Source organism: Perca fluviatilis, chromosome 1 (genome assembly GCF_010015445.1).
Source record: "Perca fluviatilis chromosome 1, GENO_Pfluv_1.0, whole genome shotgun sequence".
NCBI lineage: Eukaryota > Metazoa > Chordata > Actinopteri > Perciformes > Percidae > Perca > Perca fluviatilis.
In genome coordinates, this window is record NC_053112.1 from 1079604 (window position 1) to 1103751 (window position 24148).

Here is a 24148-nt window from a genome sequence, read left to right on the forward strand (position 1 = left end):
AAAAAGATCGGTATCTATTAACGTATCTATGTCCTTATACAGAAGAATTAATGCAATTCATTCAATGAAAGCATATTCTTTAAATCTTACCCTTGCTCCGGTTCGTAGCGCCTGCTACAGTTTGTCTCCGAGTTGTGAAGACGGCGGACTGAATTCCTGTAAATTACAAGAGCAAAAAATACACTTTTATAACTCACCCTCTTAGATATGTAATGAATGGCGCTGAAAGCAGCCAGACACAGCTCTGAGCTGCTCGCGTTTAAACTTGGTGGGGTTTAAAACATTACTGGGTGTAGGGGGTAGGGGGCGGGGCAGAGTGATAGAGAGAGACAAAGAGGAGCAGATTAACCAGCAGGGCGCGAACAGCGCACACACTAGCACATTAGCCCTAACAGTCTGTAAATAGCTATTCATATTTAAACTATTCCTGACGGATCAAAAGTTAAATCACACCTTATTTATTATTTATTGACTCCTTCAATGTAAGGTTTATCAAGACATGCCACTGATGGTTAATTATATTATAAAGGTTAATTATAAAGGATATTATATTACTAGAAACATACACTCGCTACTGCAGGGAGTTCTATGACATCATGTTTGATTTTTAAAACATGATTTTGAGCATCTGATATTAGTTTGTATAATATGGAAAAAAATACTACTTCTATCATTCTAGAAGTAATTTTAACTGTAAATTACAGTGAGGCTGCATTTTCCTCCTGTTACTTTGACAACATTGCCTGTTTTAGTGTGTGTTTACAGAGCGTCTTAACAGAGCCCCGGAACGATCACAGAGAGAACAAATATTATTGCATGGCCTCAAGTTATTATTTTGTGGCGTAGTGTAGCCAATATGGAAAATGCTGTGTAGTTTCTGGCGTTTTCCGAAGTAGCCCGTGTAATGAGGATGTTCCCTGTCTGTGCAATCAATGCAATTCTTACCGTGTTTTGTCATGAATTATTTTGCTGATCAAAACCCTGAAGACAAGTTCCTCTCTTTGCTTGGCACGACATGCAGCATCTCAGCTGAGAATGGGACTGATACAGACAGACAGACAGACAGACTGACAGACAGAGAGACAGACAGAGAGACAGACACACAGACAGACAGACAGAGGGACTGAAACAGACAGACACAGAGACAGACAGACAGACAGACAGACAGGCACACAGACAGACAGACAGACAGAGGGACTGATACAGACAGACAGGCTTGTGTCTCGTTACTCACATTGGTTTGAAGCGGAGGCTATAGTGGTTGTAAAATGTTCGTGCATAGAGAATCACCACTTGTTCATCAGAAGTATTTTATTAGAATCAAAAATGAATGCAATAAAGTAGCAGCTAGACTTAAATGAGGCTGTTTGGCCGGCAGCCAACACTTATGAAAAGCCCTGCTCATATCAACCACAAAAACTTAACAAAACCCTTAATATTAATAAAAGAAAAGTGCATGTGCACATGTCGAGACAATCTGACAATCACATCATAGGCTATGAAAGCATATATTCTTTATGTTGTAAGGCAGGGGTCTTCAACAATGTATAAGCCAAGGACCCCTTAACTAAAAGAAAGATGGATCAGGGATCCCCTCCTACATATATTGTACAAATTAAGTTCCATATTCAACTGGGCCTACAATAATGTGTAAAGCTTTATACATACCTTTTTAGTGAATAGAATACTAAGCTATTAAAATATTAATTATTGGCATGTTTTTATAACTCATGTTTTAATGTTAAACATACATGTGGCACAGTGAACACTTAGGATGAACTGTATCTGTGGCTGGCTACCTTAGTGACTACCTTACCTATAGGCTAGTAATCCTATCATCAATGTCTGTTTTTTCACAAATAGGCTGATTTATATTTGCTAATAATATGTGGGATTTCATTTTTGAAAAAACTTTCAAAACATTTATAATTAATTTGGTGACCCCCTGAAGTAACTCTGAGGACCCCCTAGGGATCCCGGACCCCTGTTGAAGATCTCTGTTGTAAGATCTCTGTTGTAAAGTCAGAAATGAAAGTCAATTCTTTATAAACCCCTACTTCATGTTCCTCCCTTAAGGGATCGTTAACCCTAAGAATCTGAAACCAGATAACCAATCAAAAACCCTTAATAGGTAAGGAAGGATCATTAAACAACAAGTAGATCCCACAATCTGATTTGTCAACTAGATATTAAGAATATGAATGCAGTTTGATTGTGACATTTATATGTATTTATTATAACTCTCGCTCTATCTGTGTGCATTCATGTCCCATTAATGCATCTTACTAACTTAACTTCATCCCAGAGTTCTTGTGCTTTCTTGCAGATTTCCTTGGATTGTTGCGGCACCTGGATCCTGTTCCCAGCTGCATGGTCCTGCTAAATGTGCTAAATACATTATTAAAAATAAATAATAATAACTCTCTTTAAGAGCTTAAATGTGTCTGACACCTTAAATAGACAAGAAACATTTACACATCTCCAACACCGAACACAGGTGAGTACCAAACAGCACTGATTAGCCCTTCCCCTCAGGCAGGTAAGGGGGAAAAAGCAGGAAATAAAATCACATTTCTAATTGGCTGACATCTACTATCTGTTGGACAGGGTCTGACGTATATTTAGACTTGAGACTTGGACTCTGAACTTATGAAGGTGTGTCGGCGTCCTCGGATCAGATGCACACAGACACCCAGACGGACGAGGAAGAAAAGTAAAGAGCAGCTTGGTCTCTGCCAGTGTTTCCTCGACACACGGAGGTGGAAAGAGTCTGGAAGTCGACCTGAAGAGTTCAGCAGGTGAGAATCCATTGTGGTGTATTTAAATAGCGATGCTGTGATGTTGTATGAAGAGGAATCCGCTGACACTGTTCTTGATCATAAAGGTTTTTTTACATCAAAGAATTCAGCATCAATTTACAAGCTCTGCAGAGCCCATGAGAGCGACAGCAACCAATTCTCTGAATAGTCACTCTGAAGTTCTGCTGTTAAACCATGGTATATATGTCCTCTAATTTGTGTAACATAAGGTGGGGGTTGGGAGCAATAACTGACTAATTGGCGCATGTCCAACAAAGACCCCTCTGTAATGAAGATGAGGCCTCACGGATAATGCTTCCCAGATGTTTTCCTGTGGCCATTTCCTATGTTCATTTGGATCATCATTATGCCGAACCTACAAGTCATATAGATAATTCAGACAAAGCTTAAGTACAAGCCATATAGAATGGTCATTTACAGAAATGTTGATTAATGTGCATTGTCCTAATCAAATAAACTTACAACAACAGATACTTCACCATACCTACAGATTGGTATGGTGTGGGGGTATGGTGAAGGGTATGTGATGATGTAGGGGTATGGTGAAGGGTATGTGATGATGTGGGGGTATGGTGAAGGGTATGTGATGATGTGGGGGTATGGTGAAGGGTATGTGATGATGGGGGTATGGGTGAAGGGCATGTGATGATGTGGGGGTATGGTGAAGGTATGTGATGATGGGGGTATGGTGAATGGTATGTGATGATGTGGGGGTATGGTGAAGGGTATATGATGATGTGGGGTATGTGGCGTAAGAAGGGTATGTGATGATGGGGTATGGTGAAGGGTATATGATGATGTGGCATGGTGTTATGATGATTATGAAGGGTATGTGATGATGTGGGGTTAAGGGTGTGCATGTGATGGGGTATGGTGAAGGTATGTGATGATGGGGGGTATGGTGAAGGGTATGTGATGATGTGGGGTATGGTGAAGTTGATGTGGGGTAGGGTATGTAATGAGGTATGGTGGGATGATGTAGGTGGTATGGGGATGATGTGGTATAGTGAAGGGTATGTGATGATGTGTGTGGGGGGCGGGGTGCGCACAAAGAAAAGGTCCTTTCCTGCTGCGCACTAACTCGACTTCTTTTACAATATACCCATACCCTTCACCATACCCCCACATCATTACATACCCTTCACCATACCCCCACATCATTACATACCCTTCACTATACCCCCACATCATACATACCCTTCACTATACCCCCACATCATTACATACCCTTCACCATACCCCCACATCATTACATACCCCTTCACCATACCCCACATCATTACATACCCTTCACCATACCCCCACATCATTACATACCCTTCACCATACCCCCACATCATTACATACCCTTCACCATACACCCACATCATCACATACCCTTCACCATACCCCCACATCATTACATACCCTTCACCATACCCCCATCATTACATACCCTTACATACACCCACATCATCACATACCCTTCACCATACCCCCACATCATTACATACCCTTCACCATACCCCCACATCATTACATACCCTTTCACCATACCCCCATCATTACATACCCTTCACCATACCCCCACATCATCCCATACCCCTTCACTATACCCCCACATCATTACATACCCTTCACCATACCCCCACATCATTACATACCCTTCACCATACCCCCCACATCATTACATACCCTTACTATACCCCCACATCATTACATACCCTTCACTATACCCCCACATCATTACATACCCTTCACCATACCCCCACATCATTACATACCCCTTCACTATACCCCCACATCATTACATACCCTTCACCATACCCCCCACATCATTACATACCCTTCACCATACCCCCACATCATTACATACCCTTCACTATACCCCCACATCATTACATACCCCTTCACCATACCCCCACATCATTACATACCCTTCACCATACCCCCACATCATTACATACCCTTCACTATACCCCCACATCATTACATACCCTTCACCATACCCCCACATCATTACACATACCCTTCACCATACCCCACACATCATTACATACACCCTTTACCATACCCCCCACATCATTACATACCCTTCACCATACCCCCACATCATTACATACCCTTCACCATACCCCCCACATCATTACATACCCTTCACCATACCCCCCATCATCACATACCCTTCACCATACCCCCACATCATTACATACCCCTTCACCATACCCCCACATCATTACATACCCTTCACCATACCCCCACATCATCACATACCCTTCACCATACCCCCACCATCATTACATACCCTTCACCATACCCCCACATCATCATACATACCCTTCAACCATACCCCCACATCATCACATACCCTTCACCATACCCCCACATCATTACATACCCTTCACCATACCCCCACATCATTACATACCCTTCACACCATATACCCCCACATCATTACATACCCTTCACCATACCCCCACATCATCACATACCCTTCACCATACCCCCACATCATTACATACCCTTCACCATACCCCCACATCATTACATACCCTTCACCATACCCCCACATCATCACATACCCTTCACCATACCCCCACATCATTAATACCCTTCACCATACCCCATATCATCATCATACCCTTCACCATACCCCCCACATCACATACTCACCATCCCCCATCACATACCTTCACCATTCCACATCATCCTTCACATACCCCCACATCATACATACCCTTCACCATACCCCCACATCATTACATACCCTTCACCATACCCCAACATCATTACATACCCTTCACCATACCCCCACATCATTACATACACCACATATACCTTTTCACCACCCCCCACATTACATACCTTTCACTATTACCCTTCACCATACCCCCCATCATTATATACCTACCCCACACATACCCTTTTCATACTCACTCCCACTTTCACCATACCCCCACATCATCATACCCTTCACCATACCTACAGATTGTGTGGTTTTATTTCAGTTAGCCTAATAGCTGGTTTGATTTTGACATGTGATGATGTGGGGTATGGTGAAGGTATGTGATGATGGGGGTATGGTGAAGGGTATGTGATGTGGGGAGGGTGAAGGGTATGTGATGTGGTATGGGTGAAGGGTATGTGATGATGGGGGTATGGTGAAGGGTATGTGGATGATGGGGGTGCAGGAAGGGTATGTGATGATGTGGGGGTATGGTGAAGGGTATGTAATGATGTGGGGCTATTTTAATTCCAAAGGCCAAGGGAACTTTATCAGTATGCATAGTATCCTGGATCCATGAAATAACTGGCCTTTAAAAATAAACCTCTGCCTGCCAGTGGTTTAGACATTAATGGCTGTGTGTTGAGTTATTTTGAGGGGACAGCACATTTACACTGTTATACAATCTGTAAACTTAATACTTTACATTATAGCAAAGTGTCATTTCTTCAGTGTTGTCCCATTAAAAGATATAATGAAATATTTACTAAAATGTGAGGGGTGTACTCACTTTTGTGAGATACTGTATATACTTTTATTTTGTTGGTAACCGTTGTTGTATGGGTTAGCAGCGCATGCTTACATGTCTCTCAGCGGAGTCAGCAGCTGGCACGTGATCCCAGTAACGAGAAGTGAAGCGCACAAAGAAAAGGTCCTTTCCTGCTGCGCGCTATCTCGACTTCTTTTACAATCGTCTTGTAAAAAGGTTCTTCTGCCGTAAAACAACCCTTAGCACGGCTGCATCGGCCATATAATGCCGCGGCTTGATGGTCTTGTGAGCAGGTCACGAGTCAGATTTAATCAGCACCAGGAAACAAGTTAGATTTTAATCTCCGCTGACTACACTGCTGAGGTATGAGGGAGTGTCAGAACATCTCCATCAGCCTGAATACTTTATTCTCTGAAACTTGATCAGCTGTTTGTTCTCTGATTCTACAATACTACTCAGAACCGTTTGTGGAGGCAGAGAGTTGTTTTTGATTGGCAGGTGTGTGTCACAAACTTCATCCCATCAAAAGTGTAAATCTGACACATGTCCTCAACGACAAGATAACAGATATTTATTATTATTATTTATAGATTTTTCATCTTAAACGTACAAATATGTAATTTTCTGCCGCTAGGGGTCTCTCAATCAAAACAATGGATGTAAACACGGACTTTTGATGACGTTGTGTAGTGGCATTATGGGAGTTGTAGTTTAATACAATTGCATATTAAAATATATCTGTTCACGGATAGGTTTATCCATTGCAGTTCTATCCTTGTTACGTTTAGTAACGTTTATTCATGCCATTCTGATAAAATAACTAAAGTTTCCCCCACATAATTACTTTTCCTTGATTCACTTTGTTTTGGTAGCTAACATTAATTAAGTAGTTGACCAGTTAGTGAGCAAGCAAGCTAACATTAGCCAGTAGCTAAAACCACAATAAATATCACAATATGTTTGACCTCAGTGTCACTTTTTGGATGTTATATCACGATGGGGAGGGTTTGTTGTAAGGTTACTCAACATCTCTGCTCGGGACCGAGGCCGTGGCCCCGGAGATACCGGCCGAGGATACTCCTACATCAATAGGATGGCTGCCTGGTGTTGCTTTCGGACTCTCACCACCTTCACCTTTTGTCCACAGGACAGTCACTATTGTGTGTCAAACATAACTGTAAAGAAGACTGCTAAATGCTAAGGGGGGGGGGGGGGGGGGGGGGGGGGGGGAGAAAAATTGCCCCCAAAAAGAGGGGGCCAACCAAAAAAGGGGGGCCTGGGGCTGGAGTTTGTGCTGGCTGGGTTCAGATTGCTGTAAGTTTATAATAGTGGCTGGCTGCTGGCTAACTAAGGATGTGTCGTGTCCCCGGGGCTGTTGTCCACTTTCATCCTGACTTTAGTCCCTTAGCAGCTGGGAGTGAGGCAGAAAAAACAGGGTGGGATAGCTGGCTAAACTAACATTTGATTTGTCTATCTATACAGCTAGCTAATGTTTCAACCCGGTCTCACGCCAGGTCGTGAAATAGTCACGTTATTTTGATTTATTGATACGTTTACAGGTCATGATTTTGACGTTTATCTTGTGTACACGTCACAAATTTTGAACGTGTACAGGTAATGATTTTCGAACCTGTTCTGGTGGACGCAACAACGGGGAAATGAGGCGCCACACGCTGGCCACAACAACGGGACGGGCCGCCTCTCGCAGGATGCGATCCCCGGGCGCAGGGGCACACAACAACGGGGAAATGAAATGCCTCAACAGCGGGACGGTTGTGGTTAGGAAGAGAATAACGAGGAAAGGAACTGCAACACGCAGGACGCGATCCCCGGTCTCCCGTGTTGTTTGACCCATCCACACCCCCCGACCAACCTCCCTGTGCGGACTTTCGCCTTATGAATATATAGGCAGCATGGTGGCCCAATGGTTAGCACTGTGGCCTCACGGCAAGAAGGTTCTAGGTTCGAATCCAGGTCGTTCAGGTCTTTTCTATGTGGAGTTTATATGTTCTCCCCATGTTTGCGTGGGTTTCCTCCGGGTGTTCCGGTTTCCCCCACCATCAAAACATGTACTAGGTTTTCCAGTCAGTGCCCTTGATCAAGGCACTGGCTCAGATCTGGAGTTGGTCCCTGGTAAATGACTGCTCCCTTGAGGGATTGGTTAAATGCAGAGAATTAATTTTGCTACCGTAGTACGTAGTATTAGGTAAGGTACCTTTACCTTACCTAATACTACTCGCTACCTTCATCGTTCTGTGATCACGAAATATGCTTCCCATTGAAATACATTGCTTTAAAATTCGTAATCACCACACGAAAAAAAATGACATTATCTTCCCCCCTCCATATCACCATATGGCCATACCAACATTCAGCCCGGTCTGCCATGAGACCGGACGCTAACGAACTTAATCGTGGGTTAGCCCAGTTTAACTGTAACTTTACCTTGATCAAAACAATTATAAAGTAAAATAACTTCATGAACATGTTGAACCATGTTGTAACCTTATAACATTCGTACCGAGCATTAGCATGAGCTAACATTAACGTAGTAAGTTAAGCGGGATAAATTGATTTTGAAATGTATCAATAAATACGATCTCTGCTGTATTACTGTGTTGTAAGTGGCGTGTAATTAATGACAAAATGATGCTGTATGGCAGAAATCAAGCTGTATTACGGTTACTGAGTATTATTCTTTCTGTGACATTGTTTGATTTACGATTACTCTCGAATATATCATCTTGGTGCCCATGTTTTGACGGAAATTAGAGGAACTAGAGGGGTTAAAGGTTTTATGACGCCACTGACGGGCGACTAAAAGAAACGTCCCGTGTCATTAAAATAAAATACCAGATTTCGCAGGTTTGAACGTTGTTGAAAACATTTAGCATAGTGTAAGTACACAACTCAACAAAAATGTAATGTAACACAGGTATAGTCATTTTTAGACATTTTAATGCAGAAATGTTACATATTGTACCTTTAAACAAAATAATTAGGGTTAACTAAACCATAACTAACAGGTCCAACATCAGCAGAGGTGTTTACTTCTTTTCAATAACAGTAAGAAATAATTTGGGGGTTTGAAGTTTTGACTGAAGACGCCACATTGTGAATGACATTTCTCACATTCCTGTCTTTCAACAGACAGACAGAAAATAATAAGCAGGTTGATCACTAATGAAAATAATAATTTCAGCCTCATATAAAATGGTTCAAAACAGTAAAATGCAGCTTACACCTGAAGGAATCAGTAAGAATACAGATTATAGTACCACACCCACAGGGGACATTTTACTGCCCTGTTTACGTACATTTAGCTGATGATACTTATGTATTTTTATCTAAGTAATGTTTTCAATGCTGAACTGTTTTACATGGTGGTATGATTATTGGTATTAATTTTACTGCAAATTAGAAATTACTGAGAATCAAATCAACACAACAGACATCTGAATTTCTGCGTTTAACAGTTTAAGAAAACTAACATGAGATCAGAGATCAGCGGAGAGTCGTTCAACACTGAAAAGTTTCACTTACCAAAAGTTGAACATGGAGAAACATCTGCGTCACAACACAGGACAAAGTGAACTAATGTTACTTGTTGCTAAAGTAACCGTAGGTTGTAAACTAAGCTCAGTCTGTTCACAGATTTTGAATATATTTTTCTTCTTTATTCACACATGTGTAGATATGGCTGCTGCAAACTACCTGTCATCTGAAGATCAGTTTCTGTGCTCCATCTGTCTGGATGTGTTCACTGATCCTGTCAGCACACCATGTGGTCACAACTTCTGCAAGAACTGCATCACTGAACACTGGAATACTAGCAACAGGTGCTTTTGTCCCATCTGTAAAGAGGGTTTTACCACAAGACCTGATTTGAGAGTCAACACTTTCATCTCTGAGATGGTTGCTCAGTTCAGACAGTCAGCTCAACAGAAAGTGTCCAAACCAGGAGAAGCAGCTAAACCAAACCAGCTGGAGGAGACACTCAGTAAAGAGATGAAGAAGCTGCTTGAGTCTGAGCTGAAGAGGGTCCAGCAGTATGCAGTGGATGTGACTCTTGATCCTGATACAGCACATCCTAAACTCATCCTGTCTGATGATGGGAAACAAGTGAATCATGGTGATGTAGAGAATAATCTCCCAGACAACCCTGAGAGATTTTCTAAGTCTGCTAGTGTTTTAGGAAAACATAGTTTCTCTTCAGGCAGATTTTACTTTGAGGTTCAAGTTAAAGGGAAAGACGAAATGGGATTTAGGAGTGGCCAGAGAGTCGATCAACAGGAAGGGACTCATCAACCTGAGCCCTCAGAATGGTTTCTGGACGATATGGTTGAGAAATAGAAATGAGTACAAAGCTCTAGCTGTCCCTTCAGTCCTTCTCTCTCTGAAGTCTCCTCCTCAGAAGGTGGGGGTGTTTGTGGATTATGAGGAGGGTCTGGTCTCCTTTTATGACGTAGATGCTGCAGCTCTTATCTACTCCTTTACTGGCTGCTCCTTCACTGAGAAACTCTTCCCATTCTTCAGTCCCTGTAATAATAACGATGGTAAAAACTCTGCCCCTCTGATCATCTCTCCTGTCAGATTAAACTAATCACTGATCTCATTTCAGGTATTGATTTATTTTCAATCCAGGGAACAAATGTACATATTAATATATTCTACATTTTATTTTCTACATAATCTGTTTCCTGTGGTGACTGATTTACACTTTATTCCATTTTATTATCATAAGGTTTAATGTGCAGCAACTCTTTGCAAATTAAATCATACTTCATCTTGACATATTTGGTGTCTTTAGAAACTGATTTCTTCTGGAAGTTATAATAAATGTCTCTGGGTTTAACAGAGGTTTAAATAGATATCGTCCACATAACGTGTGTCACGATGCATCAAATTAATGTGTTGATGAATTATGACTAGAAATGAAGCAATTACAGATATCCACAAATGAGAAAAAAAACAGAAATGTTTTTTTTTTCTCATTTCAAATATCTAAAATTAAAGGTAAAGTGCAAATCTGATGGAACAATTAGGATCTAAGAGGTATATGGTGTTAAGTGGTTGTCTGATGTTTTATTTGTTATATTCCTCAATAATGAGACAGGAAAGACAAAATTCTGAATTATTGTGGCATAATTGCAGAAATAAAGTTTGTTGAGACCAAGAATGTTATTCCTAAATCAGTTCTTCTGATATCACTTTAAACTGCTGGTTCTGTTCTTTCTACCACAACAGTTGTACCTTTTCCTTTTAAATGTAAGCCACTTTCCTATTTGGAGAACCTGCTGTTGCGCATATGATGAAATTTATCATTTAAAGTGTTTAAACATAATGGTTAACCCTCCTGTTTTCCTCGGGTCAAAGTTGACCCATTTTCTAAAAGTTTCTATATCAGAAATGTGGGTTTCTACCAACCAAAATATCCCCAAAAAAATAACATGGATGGTTCCATACAACGATCTTTACAAAATCCTAAATCAGTTCTTTTCTATGTTGTAAGTTGACATTATTATTTAAAGCAACATTTCAATACTAACAACGCATGTTGTATAATCTCTCTGAAAGACTCAAACAACAACAATTGATAAGTGCAGGATATTAATTTAAACTCTGAACATTTCTTGAGAGCTGACAGCCTTCCTCATGTCCGAGCACGTCTCCATGACTCCCTGCTACATTGCAGCAGAAACAATAGGCCTCCATGTAGACCACTAACTGGTGTTGTGACACAGAACGACCACTAGATGGATCAAAACACAAAGGCATGATTAGACCAATGGCGTTTTTCCATTACATGGTACCTGAGCCGAGCCGAGTAGAGGTGGTACTAGCAGTGGGTATGCGCCATAAGTTTCTGTACTGCTGCCACACTGAGCACCAAACTGATACACAAGAGTGAACACACTGTAGGTCATGTACAGAATAATCACATCCGACTTTACACACTGACACAACACAAGTGCTGATGGAGGATTAGTGCTACAAGCAGTGTTGCCAGATAAAGATTGACTTTTCCCAGACAAAAACACACAAAAAACGCACACATTTCTTGACCAGACCAATCTAGCAACATTTCTGCAGCCTGTCGATTCAAATAGACGCAAAGCTGTTTGTTTGATTCATCACCAGCCAAACTGGCTCATCACTTTTATAGTTTTATTTTTCATTTTAGTTTTGACTTTTCATTGTAATTTATTTTGTGTGAACGACTGTTGATGTTCTTGTGTTTCTTTCCCCTCGTGTTGTCTTCTCGACAGTCATGAAAAACACCTCGTTTTAGGAGCATTATCCCAACTTTTTGTCCCTTTTTCACTGTTTTCGGTGAGTTTCTGTCATTTTTTCTGAAGTTTTTGACATTTGGCGTTTTTGTTGTCGTTTATTTATTTTTTACATTTTCGCCGCTTATTTCAACGTCCCATATTTTCTGATTCTAAAAAACTTTGAAAACGGGTCAAATTTGACCAGAGGACTACATGAGAGTTAAAATGTACTTGTATAGGCCTATATTTTGTTATTATTATTATTATTATTATTATTATTATTTAGGGGGAGAATCGGTTGGTGTTGGAGTAATTAGGCTTGGGAGCGTTGTGTGTGTGTTTAGTATTTTCTGTATTATTGTGTTAAAATGAGATGATTCCCTGGTTATCCCTTTAATAAATTAATTAAAAGAAGAGGTTTGGTCTCAGTCTCTCAGTCAGTCTGCGTGTATTTGACAGATTTATAGAATAATATTTAGGCGCAATTATGAAGTGAGAATAACTTATAATGTGGGTTTAAGTTCGGAGAGCAGTTTTTTCATTCATAATATCATTAGGGGAGATGCACCGTTGAGTTATTGGGGTGTGCGTGTGTGTGTGTGTGTGTGTGTGTGTGTGTGTCCAAGGATGGCGAAGTTATGTCCCGCCCTTCTCTGCCTCTGATTGGCTAGTACACGTTGCCTTCGTTGATCGGATTGGTTACGTTAAGGCACGAGGAGTGTGATTGTTAAGGGTTATTGAAAGAATGCAATGTAAGCCAATCAGAGCGGAGTAAGGCAGAATAGGGCGGGACATGCCGTTCCCATCCTAGGAAACGTAAATACACGTGGAGCACCACCCGTGTTCTCTTGTCGTGCTAGGCGGGTTGTTGTTGTTGCTGTGGAGATAGAACTGGTCCGACAGAGTTTAGCTCGCTTTGGACTCCCAACAGGAACACAACGGTACCGTTTAAAGAGGAACTTACCCCCGGTGGTAAGTACCGTTCATCACCAGCTGATCATATTTACTCTTTCAACGTTAGGATGGAGACTAAAGTTCAGCTCTACTCAGGCACCAAGTCCCTCTCTTCCTCTCATGTCATATAGAATATATATTCATCACCTTCTCATATGTTAGGCAAGCTACTGGGAAACTTTAGTCAGCTTACTTACTCAGGGCTCCAGACTAACTTTTTGCCTTGGTCGCACTGGTGCACCTAACTCTTTTTTTATTTAGGTGCACCAGCACATAATTTAGGTGCACCCAAATTTTTCCTGGCGTCGCCATTAACGCCACAATTTCAAGGTCACCTTTTTAATCACACTCCATATACATTCATATATATATTATGTCAATTATTTTAAAAAAGAATAAGGAGTTGGTACATTTTTTTTTAATTTGAAGCACAATTATACTGTACTCAAAGTCTTATAGCGGGTCCCCCCTTGCTGTCAAATGCCCCTCAGATGGCCAACACCTGTCATTTGGCCTTCTTCCCCTTTGGCCTCGGCTAAACCAGCTTGCCACACTCCCAAGCATCAAATTTCTGCAAGCTGGGCCCCTCCACACTGATTCTTATCAGATCTTCCACTAGTCCAGGACTAAAAATCATATCTCTGTATTTTTCAGCTGAATGGCGATACACAATATATATCTCTCTATCTCTAATTTATATTTTTTACAAAGTAGGCTAAATGTTCAGTTTTAAGTCAAAGCCACTTTTCACAAGCTCTTTTATTAAAACAGATGTGATTAAAATAAAATGCAAAGACAGGCTTTCCTTCCCAATTTGAAAATATGATATAATGTGAACTAATGTATTTCAATGGGAAGCATATTTCATGGCCACAGCACATAAAAAAGTTTCAGAAGTGAATTTTGTAATGGAATAGCAGAGATCTGCGTGGCCTAGCTAGATTCACAGCACGAAATTGTAGGGAGTAATATAAACAGCCGAAAATCCGCGTAGGGAGGTTGGTCGGGGTGGTGGATGGGTCAAACAACACAGGACTTTCACCCAGGCGAGCGGGGATCGCGTCCCGTTTGCGGCGCTTTGTTTCCCGGGGATGGCGTCCCTGCGTGTGGCGTTTTGTCCCGCGTGTTACTATGGCGCCCTTTCTCCGGCGTTTAAGGCGCCCTTTCCCCGTAAGTTTTTTCTTAAAGGGGTGATAGAATGATTATATAGGGTATTTCACACTGTTCCTTATGTCCCTATGTAACATTAGTTGGGCTGAAAATGGCCTGGTTGATATTTTATTGGCCCTTATGCATCCCTGTGTTTTGGCCCTATTTGTAACAAGAGCTTTTCTTCCAAATATGGTATGGTCATGAATATTTAGATGAGCTGCGCGCTGATTGGTTGAGCGACTTGCCATACGCACATATTAGAGACGCCAGCTGATTGGTTGAGGCAAATCCCCAATACACATACATTAGAGAAGCGACAGAATCTCATATTCCAGACACTGCAATGTTTCATTACCAAATTCACTTCTGAGACTTTTTAAGCGAAATCAACTATATAAAGCTGAAATATGGGCGCGTTTTACAAAAATTGATGGCTAATTGCAAATTTGGTAAGACGTGTCGGACTTTAGGAGCTCCACACAGTCTGACGAGAAAGCGGCAGCCTGCTGGGCTCCATACCCAGGGCAAAGTCACCCTTTGTGGATAGCACTGCACCCGGGGGCTCCGCGCGCTGCCGGCATAACTAATATATTTACGGTTTGAATTTCGTACGCCACTTATATAACATCACTCCCCCAATGTCTTATAAAGCTAACCGTTGTGCGCGTTGGGATTTTAAGGCATTTTTATGAACGCATAAAGCGTCTTTGTAGGACGAGCAGCTGCTTGCTATATGTCCCATTCATTACAATGGGGAAATACCGCACGCTAGCTACTACTACTCGCCGCATAACTAAATTATATTTACAGTTTGAAATTCGTCGCCACTTTATACAACATCATTCCCCAATGTCTTATAAAGCTAACCGTTGTGTCCGATTTGATTTTAAGGCATTTTTATGAATGTAAGGCATCTTTGTAAGACGAGCAGCTGCTTGCTATATGTCCCATTCATTACAATGGGGAAATATCGCGCTTGCTCACTTTCGCATAACTAAAGTATATTTACAGTTTGAATTTCGTCACGGCATGAATATTACGGGGGTTCAAGGTCTTACAAAGCTTAGTTAACACATTTCAATTGAATGTATTTTTGTGAATGTCAGAGTTAGGAGGAGGCTAGCTAGCTCTCATTGATGGACTCCATCTCACCGCGGCTCTATCAATGAGACTCGCGGACAAGAGGCGTTTATTTCCCGATTGTTTGTTTAAATAACTCAACACACATACCCATTATAAGATTAACTGGAACCTGCGGGCCGCGGTAAAAGATTGCGGCGTAACAAGCTCGCTGACACTGGCGCGGTCAGGGGCGATGATGAGCAACCCAGGCCCCACCCACCGACACTAAACTCCGACACACAGTCGGAGAAAATTTCAATTAGCCATCCTTTTCGTAAAGCGGCCCATATTCGAGCTTTATATGGTTGATTTATCGCATAAAAAAGTTTCAGAAGTGAATTTTGTAATGGAATAGCAGAGATCTGCGTGACCTAGCTAGATTCAGAAGACTACCTGATCTCAGGTCAGTTGTGTAGCCTATGTAAATGTTGGGGCGTGACTGTTCTCTTAAGGTTCCGGTTTTTGGGAGGTTGACGTCAACTTCCAGCTTTGTTGGGATTCGCCCGTTTTCAACGGCAGTTTCAAAATATGAGATTTTCATAGTAAAGGGGTGTCAGTGGGACTTTCAGCTTCTATGTATGTCCTATTTACCCACCGAACTGTCGTTATTCAACTATGACAGGGTAAAATCGGTTTTGCATTCTATCACCCCTTTAAACCCAACCTCTGCCATCCCGTTATTGTGGGGCGTCCCCAGCGGGCCGTCTCGCGGGCGCCTCCCGGCTTATGGAGCGACCTTTTCGGCCGCCTGCCGGCGTCCTATCCCCGAGAAAATAATGTGACATTTACACGTAAAAAATAACATGACAGTTACACGTAAAAAACGAGAAAAACGTCTCCGTGAACACGTATCAATAGATTAAGAATAACGTGTACATTTACACGAACTGCCATGAGACCGGGTTGATATATCTCTGAGAAAGCTCCTTCACTTGTTTTCAATAACGGACCCGGATAGCCCAGTAGCTCATATAGGGAGAGAGGGGGAGTACGATGGACTCAAGCTACTCACAGAGTGACGGCTGACTCATTATGAACGGGTCCTGCACGGGTCGAATGCGGGTCAGCGGCATTACACACGTCTTGTGTAGGCTATGAAATGTCTGTATCGTCACTGCGCTACATTTTTATGAACTATGATAATGTGGCCTTGGGTCACATCTCTGACCCAGGTCCAGCAGGCTCCGTCTCACACGCTATTACTTAACCAACTAAAGTTAGTTCCATTCAATAACTTCTTCTGTGTTTTTCGCCGTGGCGGCCGCAATAACAGATGGTTACCAGCGGAGACACTGGTACCAATACAGGTTTCCCTCTCATACTTAACAATATACAGCTGTGTCAATAACAATAAAAACTGTAGACGAATGTCAGCACGTGGACCAGCGGCGCTGGGTCTCTCCATGTTGCAGGTGAGCCGGACAGTGTGTGAGTGAATGGGGGGCTGTGCGGAGGAGAGATCCAAACACAGGCACGGCTTTACAGAAGGAACGGGTCATGTAACGCAACATTAAACCATATCCATATAAACGACATCGCTTCATTCGTGGAGAGGCAGCAGATGCGAGGACGTTAGGTGCACCGGTGCGACCTAGGAAAAATCTTAGTTGCACCCTTACAAATTTTGGTCGCATTTGCGACCAAAATTGTAAATTTGATATAGTTTTAGCTTTAAAAATAAACATTTTACCTATCAAAATAATCATATTCAAAAAGTGTTTGCATTTACCCTCAAATACACATAACAAAATATTCTGAGGTGTGATTCGCAAAACAATATCCATAGACCTTAACCATATCTGTATATTGGCCCAAAATTTAGCCACATGCGGGCAAAAATAAAACAAATGCATCATGTCTTCCTCCTCATCCCCACAGAACCTGCAACAAGCGTCTTTTTCTATCTGCCATTTAAACAGAGACTTTTTTTGTTGCAATAATTTTATAAAATATTTTAAGTTGAAATATTCTGGAATATGAATCAATTAGCCTTTCGCCAAGCCCCGCCCCCCTTAGTTACTGTTGCTACGTCCGACAAACAAATGGTCAAACACGACCAGCGCGACAGATTGCCATGACGGGAGGAGGTATACCCGTGCGTGTCAGTGACCTTTTTTGTAGCAATACCTCCGCGATATCCTCCAGATTGAGGCAAAGAGGGTTTCAGTATGCAGTGGAGGGATATATTCAAATGTTCGACTTTGTTGTAAACTGGGGAAAAAAAAGTTGGGGAACTCAAAGACCCAACACAACAGCAGCTAATGTAGCTAGCATTAGCTAACATGTTAACTAATGTTGGGCTAAAGCGAACGCGTTAAACTTAGCTTAGAGAGTAGGTTAACTTTGGTCCAATTTGTGTTCTTGCCTCTAGTTAGTAGATCTAGACAACACGGTAACTAGTTAGCTGTTAGCCTTAGCTTTTGAGCAGACGTATTTATGCTTCGTACGTTCAACACATTTGTCCAACACGGTTTTATCCACTGTAGGCACCGCTCACATTGGCCCTCATTTATGAAACGTTTTCTCTTGAACGTGAACGATTTATTTGTACCATTGACCGAGGTTATTTCGGCTTGTTTTTCCAGCCCCTCTGCTGTCAGGTGACCGGGTCCAGCAGAGGGAGAAAAAAACGCGCAAGAAACTCTCCCCCAGCTGTTGCCTCGTTCTGACTCATGAAAAAACGAGTAAAATAAAAGACACTGCATAAACTCTGCTACTGTGTGTTTATTTAAATATAAGTACACCTACATGTAGGCCTAAGAGATTGCAATATAAGCCTGTATATTACTATTAGGACAATAGAATACATGTGTCAAGGATGTAGCCTATAAACTTCAGCTGGAGTCCGATTTACTACGGCAACACTGTTGACCGCATGACCTCTTTTCATTCCGCATTCTTTATACAGCCTTTAATACCATTTTTCAGGCTGCCAAATAGTAAACACGTTAGTGCAAATGAATCCTCCAGACAATCTCTCGGGGTATCTAGTGTCCGATTTACAAACGCCGTGGGCGTACCGTTTCACCATCTTGCTTGTTTGTCGGACCTGCTCACATAGTAACGGTTGCTATGATGTGTGATTGGACAATGGCCGTTTTGGGGGAGGGGCCGGCGAGAGGTCAATTGTAGTTCTATAGATTGTTTTAAAGTAATCTTTCCACAAAATTGGTTCATTAAATTCGTCTTCCCAAAACAGGCAGGTTCTGTGTGGAAAAAGTTCAGTGCCTGTGATATTTAATTTCCAAATATATATTATTTTATTTATCTTTACACCAGATAACCATTTTAAACATCTTATTGGTGGGAGACAAACCATTAATTTATTCATCTTACCATTTTGCAATTTTTTTTTCAAAATTTTGGGAATTGCAGAAATTAGCTGGTTAAATTGTAACCGATCGAGAGAAATGCTAAAAGTTTTTCTCAAGTTTTCATAAGAAATAAAATCTCCAGATAAGTCTAAAAGGTCATTGACAAAAATTAACCCATTTTTGACACATTCCTCCCACAACAATGGCTTGTCTCCAACCGTAATGTTTGAATTCATCCATAGCACCTGTGTCTGAATATCTTGAATTGTATCTGGAGGGTGGTACTGGAAATTCAACCAAGCCTTTAGTGCATCCTTGAAGAATGGTAATAAATCTTTTAAAGTATTTTGAAATAGTTTATCAATATGTATTGTTTTTAATTGGTAAAAAATAAATATATTGTTCGAGAAGAAGGAAAAGGCTGAATATAATCTCTGGCTCGTAATCCATTGTTTGTTGTGATACATTTTAGTCACCCAAGAGGCTTTCAAGGAACAGTCCATCATTTGAAGATTTTTTAACTTCAGTCCGCCGTTATCATAAGAATTATATAAATACTGCCTTTTAATTTTATCTGGTTTATCATTCCATATAAATTTGAAAATCTTTTGTTCAAAATGCTTGAAGAATTTTATGCTAGGTGAAGGAAGAAGCATTAGTAAGTGGACAAATTGTGGAATTACTAATGTATTAATCAGAGTTACTTTTCCTTGAATTGTCAGAGTTCCCCCTCCAAGGTTGTAAAATTCTATCTGCCTTTTCCATCCTTCTCTCATAATTTTATTTAACAATTTCTTTAAAGTTGTCAGGTAAATGAATTCCTAATATATTAACTTCTTAAAAAAATTTTAATGTCCCAATTCTCGGGCACATTATTCCTGCGGCTTCAGTGAGGCGCTGTTTTATGAAGTCACCATCTGAGAAAGGTTTCCCGCGTTGGGCAATGAGTTGAGCTACCTCATAACTGGCTATTGTGGCATTTTCTTGTGTTTTGTTAGCACGGAAAAAATACTGTTTTTGAGCTAGCAGGCTAGCTGCCATTTGCTTAACTTTCTGTTTGGATGCTTGGTTTCATAGTGTCATCGTACATTATAGTTAGGGCTGCACAATTAATCAAATTTTAATCACAATCACGATTTTGGCTTCCCACGATCAAATTCACGTGATCGAGCGATATTTAAAATGTCATTCAGTTCATAGACTGCTCCGTATTAAAGTTTTTTCCCCCAAAGCTCCGTAAACCACTGTATGATTAATCGTGATCTCAATATTGATTAAAATAATCGTGATTATCATTTTGGCCATAATCGTGCAGCCCATATTATAGTCTTTCATCACTGCAACTGTTTCATTGCAAATCAAACGGACACACTTCCCCTTGACTTCACTGAAGAAATATTCATTTTCCCACCGTGTCTGAAATCTCCTGCACTCCCTTGCTATTTTTCGTTTCTTCTGTTCTGCCATTTTTGGGTCACTTGTTGCAAAGTTTTCTTTGACTGCTCTTGTTTCGTTGATAGGGTGTCTTGTTCAAGACAGTAGCTCCCCCTAGTGTTAAAACTAAGAAGTACAATGGCTATGTAACATGAACAATGTATGAACAACATGTACAGATATGAAAACATGTCTTATATTTTAGATTCCTCAAAGTAGCCACCCTTTGCTTTTTTATTAATAAGGGAAAAAAATACACTAATTAACCCTGACAAGGCACACCTGTGAAGTGAAAACCATTTTGGGTGACTACCTCATGAAGCTCATTGAGAGAACACCAAGGGTTTGCAGAGTTATCAAAAAAGCAAAGGGTGGCTACTTTGAGGAATCTAAAATATAAGACATGTTTTCAGTTATTTCACACTTTTTTGTTAAGTACATCATTCCATATGTGTTCATTCATAGTTTTGATGCCTTCAGTGAGAATCTACAATGTAAATAGTCATGAAAATAAAGAAACACATTGAATGAGAAGGTGTGTCCAAACTTTTGGCCTGTACTATATATATATATATATATATATATATATATATATATATGCTTAACAGGACAGTGAAGGCACATGTTTCTTTTTCAAGAAATAACAAACTGTATTTTGAATAAAATGTTTTGGTTTTGTTCTCTCCCACCCTGCATGTGTAGATATGGCTGCTGCAAACTACCTACAATCTGAAGATCAGTTTCTGTGCTCCATCTGTCTGGATGTGTTCACGGATCCTGTGACTACATCATGTGGACACAACTTCTGCAAAAACTGCATCACTGAACACTGGAATACTAGTGACAGGTACCTGTGTCCGATATGTAAGGAGAGTTTTACCACAAGACCTGATTTGAGGGTCAACACTTTGTTCTCTGAGATGGTTGCTCAGTTCAGACAGTCAGCTCAACAGAAAGCCAGCATCAGCTCAGAGCAACAAGTGTCCAAACCAGGAGAAGTTCCCTGTGATGTCTGCACTGGAACCAAACTGAAGGCCCTGAAGTCCTGCCTGGTGTGTCTGGTCTCCTACTGTGAGACTCACCTGGAGCCTCATCTGACACTGTCAGGCCTGAAAAGACATCAGCTGATCGACCCTGTGGAGAACCTGGAAGACAGGATGTGTACGAAACATGATAAACCTCTGGAGCTGTTCTGTAAGACCGACCAGACATGTGTCTGCATGCTCTGCACTGTTTTAGACCACAAGATGCATGATGTTGTTCCTCTGAAAGAAGGATATGAAGGAAAGAAGGCAGAGCTAGGGAAGACAGAGGCTGAAATTCAGCAGATGATCCAGAAGAGACGACTGAAGATTGAGGAGGTCAAACACTCAGTCGACCTCAGTGAGGAAGATGCAGACGTAGAGATAGCAGAAGGTGTTCGGGTCTTCTCTTCTCTAAAGGAGTTTGCTGACAGAGGCCAGACCACTCTCATCAAAACAATTGAAGAGAAGCAGAAAACAACAAAAAGAAAGGCTGAAGCTTTTGTCAAAGAGCTGGAACAAGAAATCTCTGAGCTGAAAAAGAGAAGAACAGAGGTGGAGCAGCTCTCACGCTCTGAAGACCACCTCCATCTTCTCCAGAGTGTCCAGTCCCTAAACACCAACCACCCTCCACCCACCAAGGACTGGACAGAAGTTGGCTTTTCGTCACCATCATATGAAGGGATTGTAGTGAGAGCTGTGGCAAAACTCGAGGAGACCCTTGGTGAAGAGATTATCGAGCTGCTCCAAACAGAGCTGTGGAGGGTCCAGCATTGTGCAGTGGATGTGACTCTTGATCCTGATACAGCACATCCTAATCTCATACTGTCTGATGATGGGAAACAAGTGAGTAATAGTGATCTAAAGAAGAATGTTCCAGACAATCCAGAGAGATTTGATGTTTGTAATTGTGTTTTAGGAAAACAGAGTTTCTCTTCAGGCAGATTTTACTTTGAGGTTCAAGTTAAAGGAAAGACTGATTGGGATTTAGGAGTGGCCAGAGAGTCGATCAACAGGAAAGGAGAAATGACACTGAGTCCTGTGCGTGGTTATTGGACTTTATTGTTGACAAATGGAAATGAGTATGAAGCTCTTGATGACCCTGCTGTCCGTCTCTCTCGGAAGTCTCGGCCTCAGAAGGTGGGGGTGTTTGTGGATTATGAGGAGGGTCTGGTCTCATTTTATGATGTAGATGCTGTAGCTCTTATCTACTCCTTTACTGGCTGCTCCTTCACTGAGAAACTCTTCCCATACTTCAGTCCTGGTGATGATCATGGTATTAACAACTCTGTACCTCTGATCATCTCAGCTACCAGTGTGTGTCAGTGTGACTATTAAGATCTTATTTCATGTATTGATTTATTTTCATTCAAGGGAAACAAATGTACATATTGTCAAGAAACACAGGTCATGGGGAGAATATCTACCTTGTATTAAACCGACTACTTTCAGTTGCAGAAGAAATCCGTCGCTTTAGACAGCAAATTTGTGAAGCTGCAGTTTTACAGTAAATTTGTAAAAATACTGGAAAATAACACTGAATGTGCTGCAAACGTTTTGCGCAGCGTGATTGTCTACAAAGTCAATGCAAAGACACAACATAATTTGTGTGTTTCAAATTTCAACTTAAGCAAGAAATTTGTGTGGTGCCATTTAGTTAAAGCTTATCAGCGTCGAGATTCTCCTGCATAGCAGGATGGAAAGAAACGTAGTTTGTGCCTCAGCTCTACATCAAGCAGAAACCTTTGGTGCTAAAAAAGTAAGCTAACACGGAAGTGCCAAAAACTGCAGTTCCTCGAGTTGCCACCTCTTTGTTTATTTTTGGATTAGCCGGGAGTTAGGCACTGCCAAGATTGCCCAGACCGGAGCCACCTGGAGCCGCCCACAATTTTATGTGATGTTTGATTTACACTTTATTCCATTTTTTATCATATGGTTAAATGTGCAGCAATACTTTGCAAATTGAATCAAACTTCATCTTGACATATTTGGTGTCTTTAGAAACTGATTTCTTCTGGAAGTTACAATAAATATCTGTGGGTTTAAATAGATATCCACATAACGTGTCATGATGCATCAAGTTAATGTATTGATGAATTACGACTAGAAACAAAGCAATTGCAGATATCCACAAATGGAGAAAAAAAAGAACAACACAAATGTTTTTTTTCTCATTTTAAATATGTAAAATTAAAGGTAAAGTACAAATCTGATGGGCCATTTATAATTTAAGAGGTATATGGTGTAAATTGGTTGTCTGATGTTTTTTATTTTTTATATTCCTCAATAATGAGACAGGAAAGAAAAAGTCTGAATTATTGTGGCATAATTGCAGAAATAAAGTTTGTTTGTTGGGACCAAGAATGTTAATGGTGTTAATCTTAAATCAGTTCTTCTGATATCACTTTAAACTGCTGGTTCTGTTCTTTCTACCACAACAGTTTTACCTTTTCCTTTTAAATGTAAGCCACTCTCCTATTTGGAGAACCTGCTGTTATTCTTATTATGAAATTGATAATTTAAAGTGTTTAGACATAATGGTTAACCCTCCTGTTGTCCTCAGGTCAAATTTGAACCATTTTCTAA

At 40.9% G+C, this 24148-nt stretch overlaps 2 protein-coding genes across 3 annotated transcripts in view; both read left to right on the plus strand.

Annotated features, from left to right (window-relative positions):
- LOC120566319 (E3 ubiquitin-protein ligase TRIM39-like) overlaps window positions 1-24148 on the plus strand; it is a 503358-nt gene that overhangs the window by 457224 nt on the left and 21986 nt on the right. The window lies entirely within an intron of this gene.
- On the plus strand, window positions 13416-23926 carry LOC120566475 (E3 ubiquitin-protein ligase TRIM21-like). Its single transcript, XM_039812977.1, has 2 exons — window positions 13416-13536; window positions 21243-23926. Exon 2 carries the CDS (start codon window positions 21245-21247, stop codon window positions 22898-22900), a length of 1656 nt encoding a protein of 551 aa, XP_039668911.1. The 5' UTR covers window positions 13416-13536; window positions 21243-21244; the 3' UTR covers window positions 22901-23926.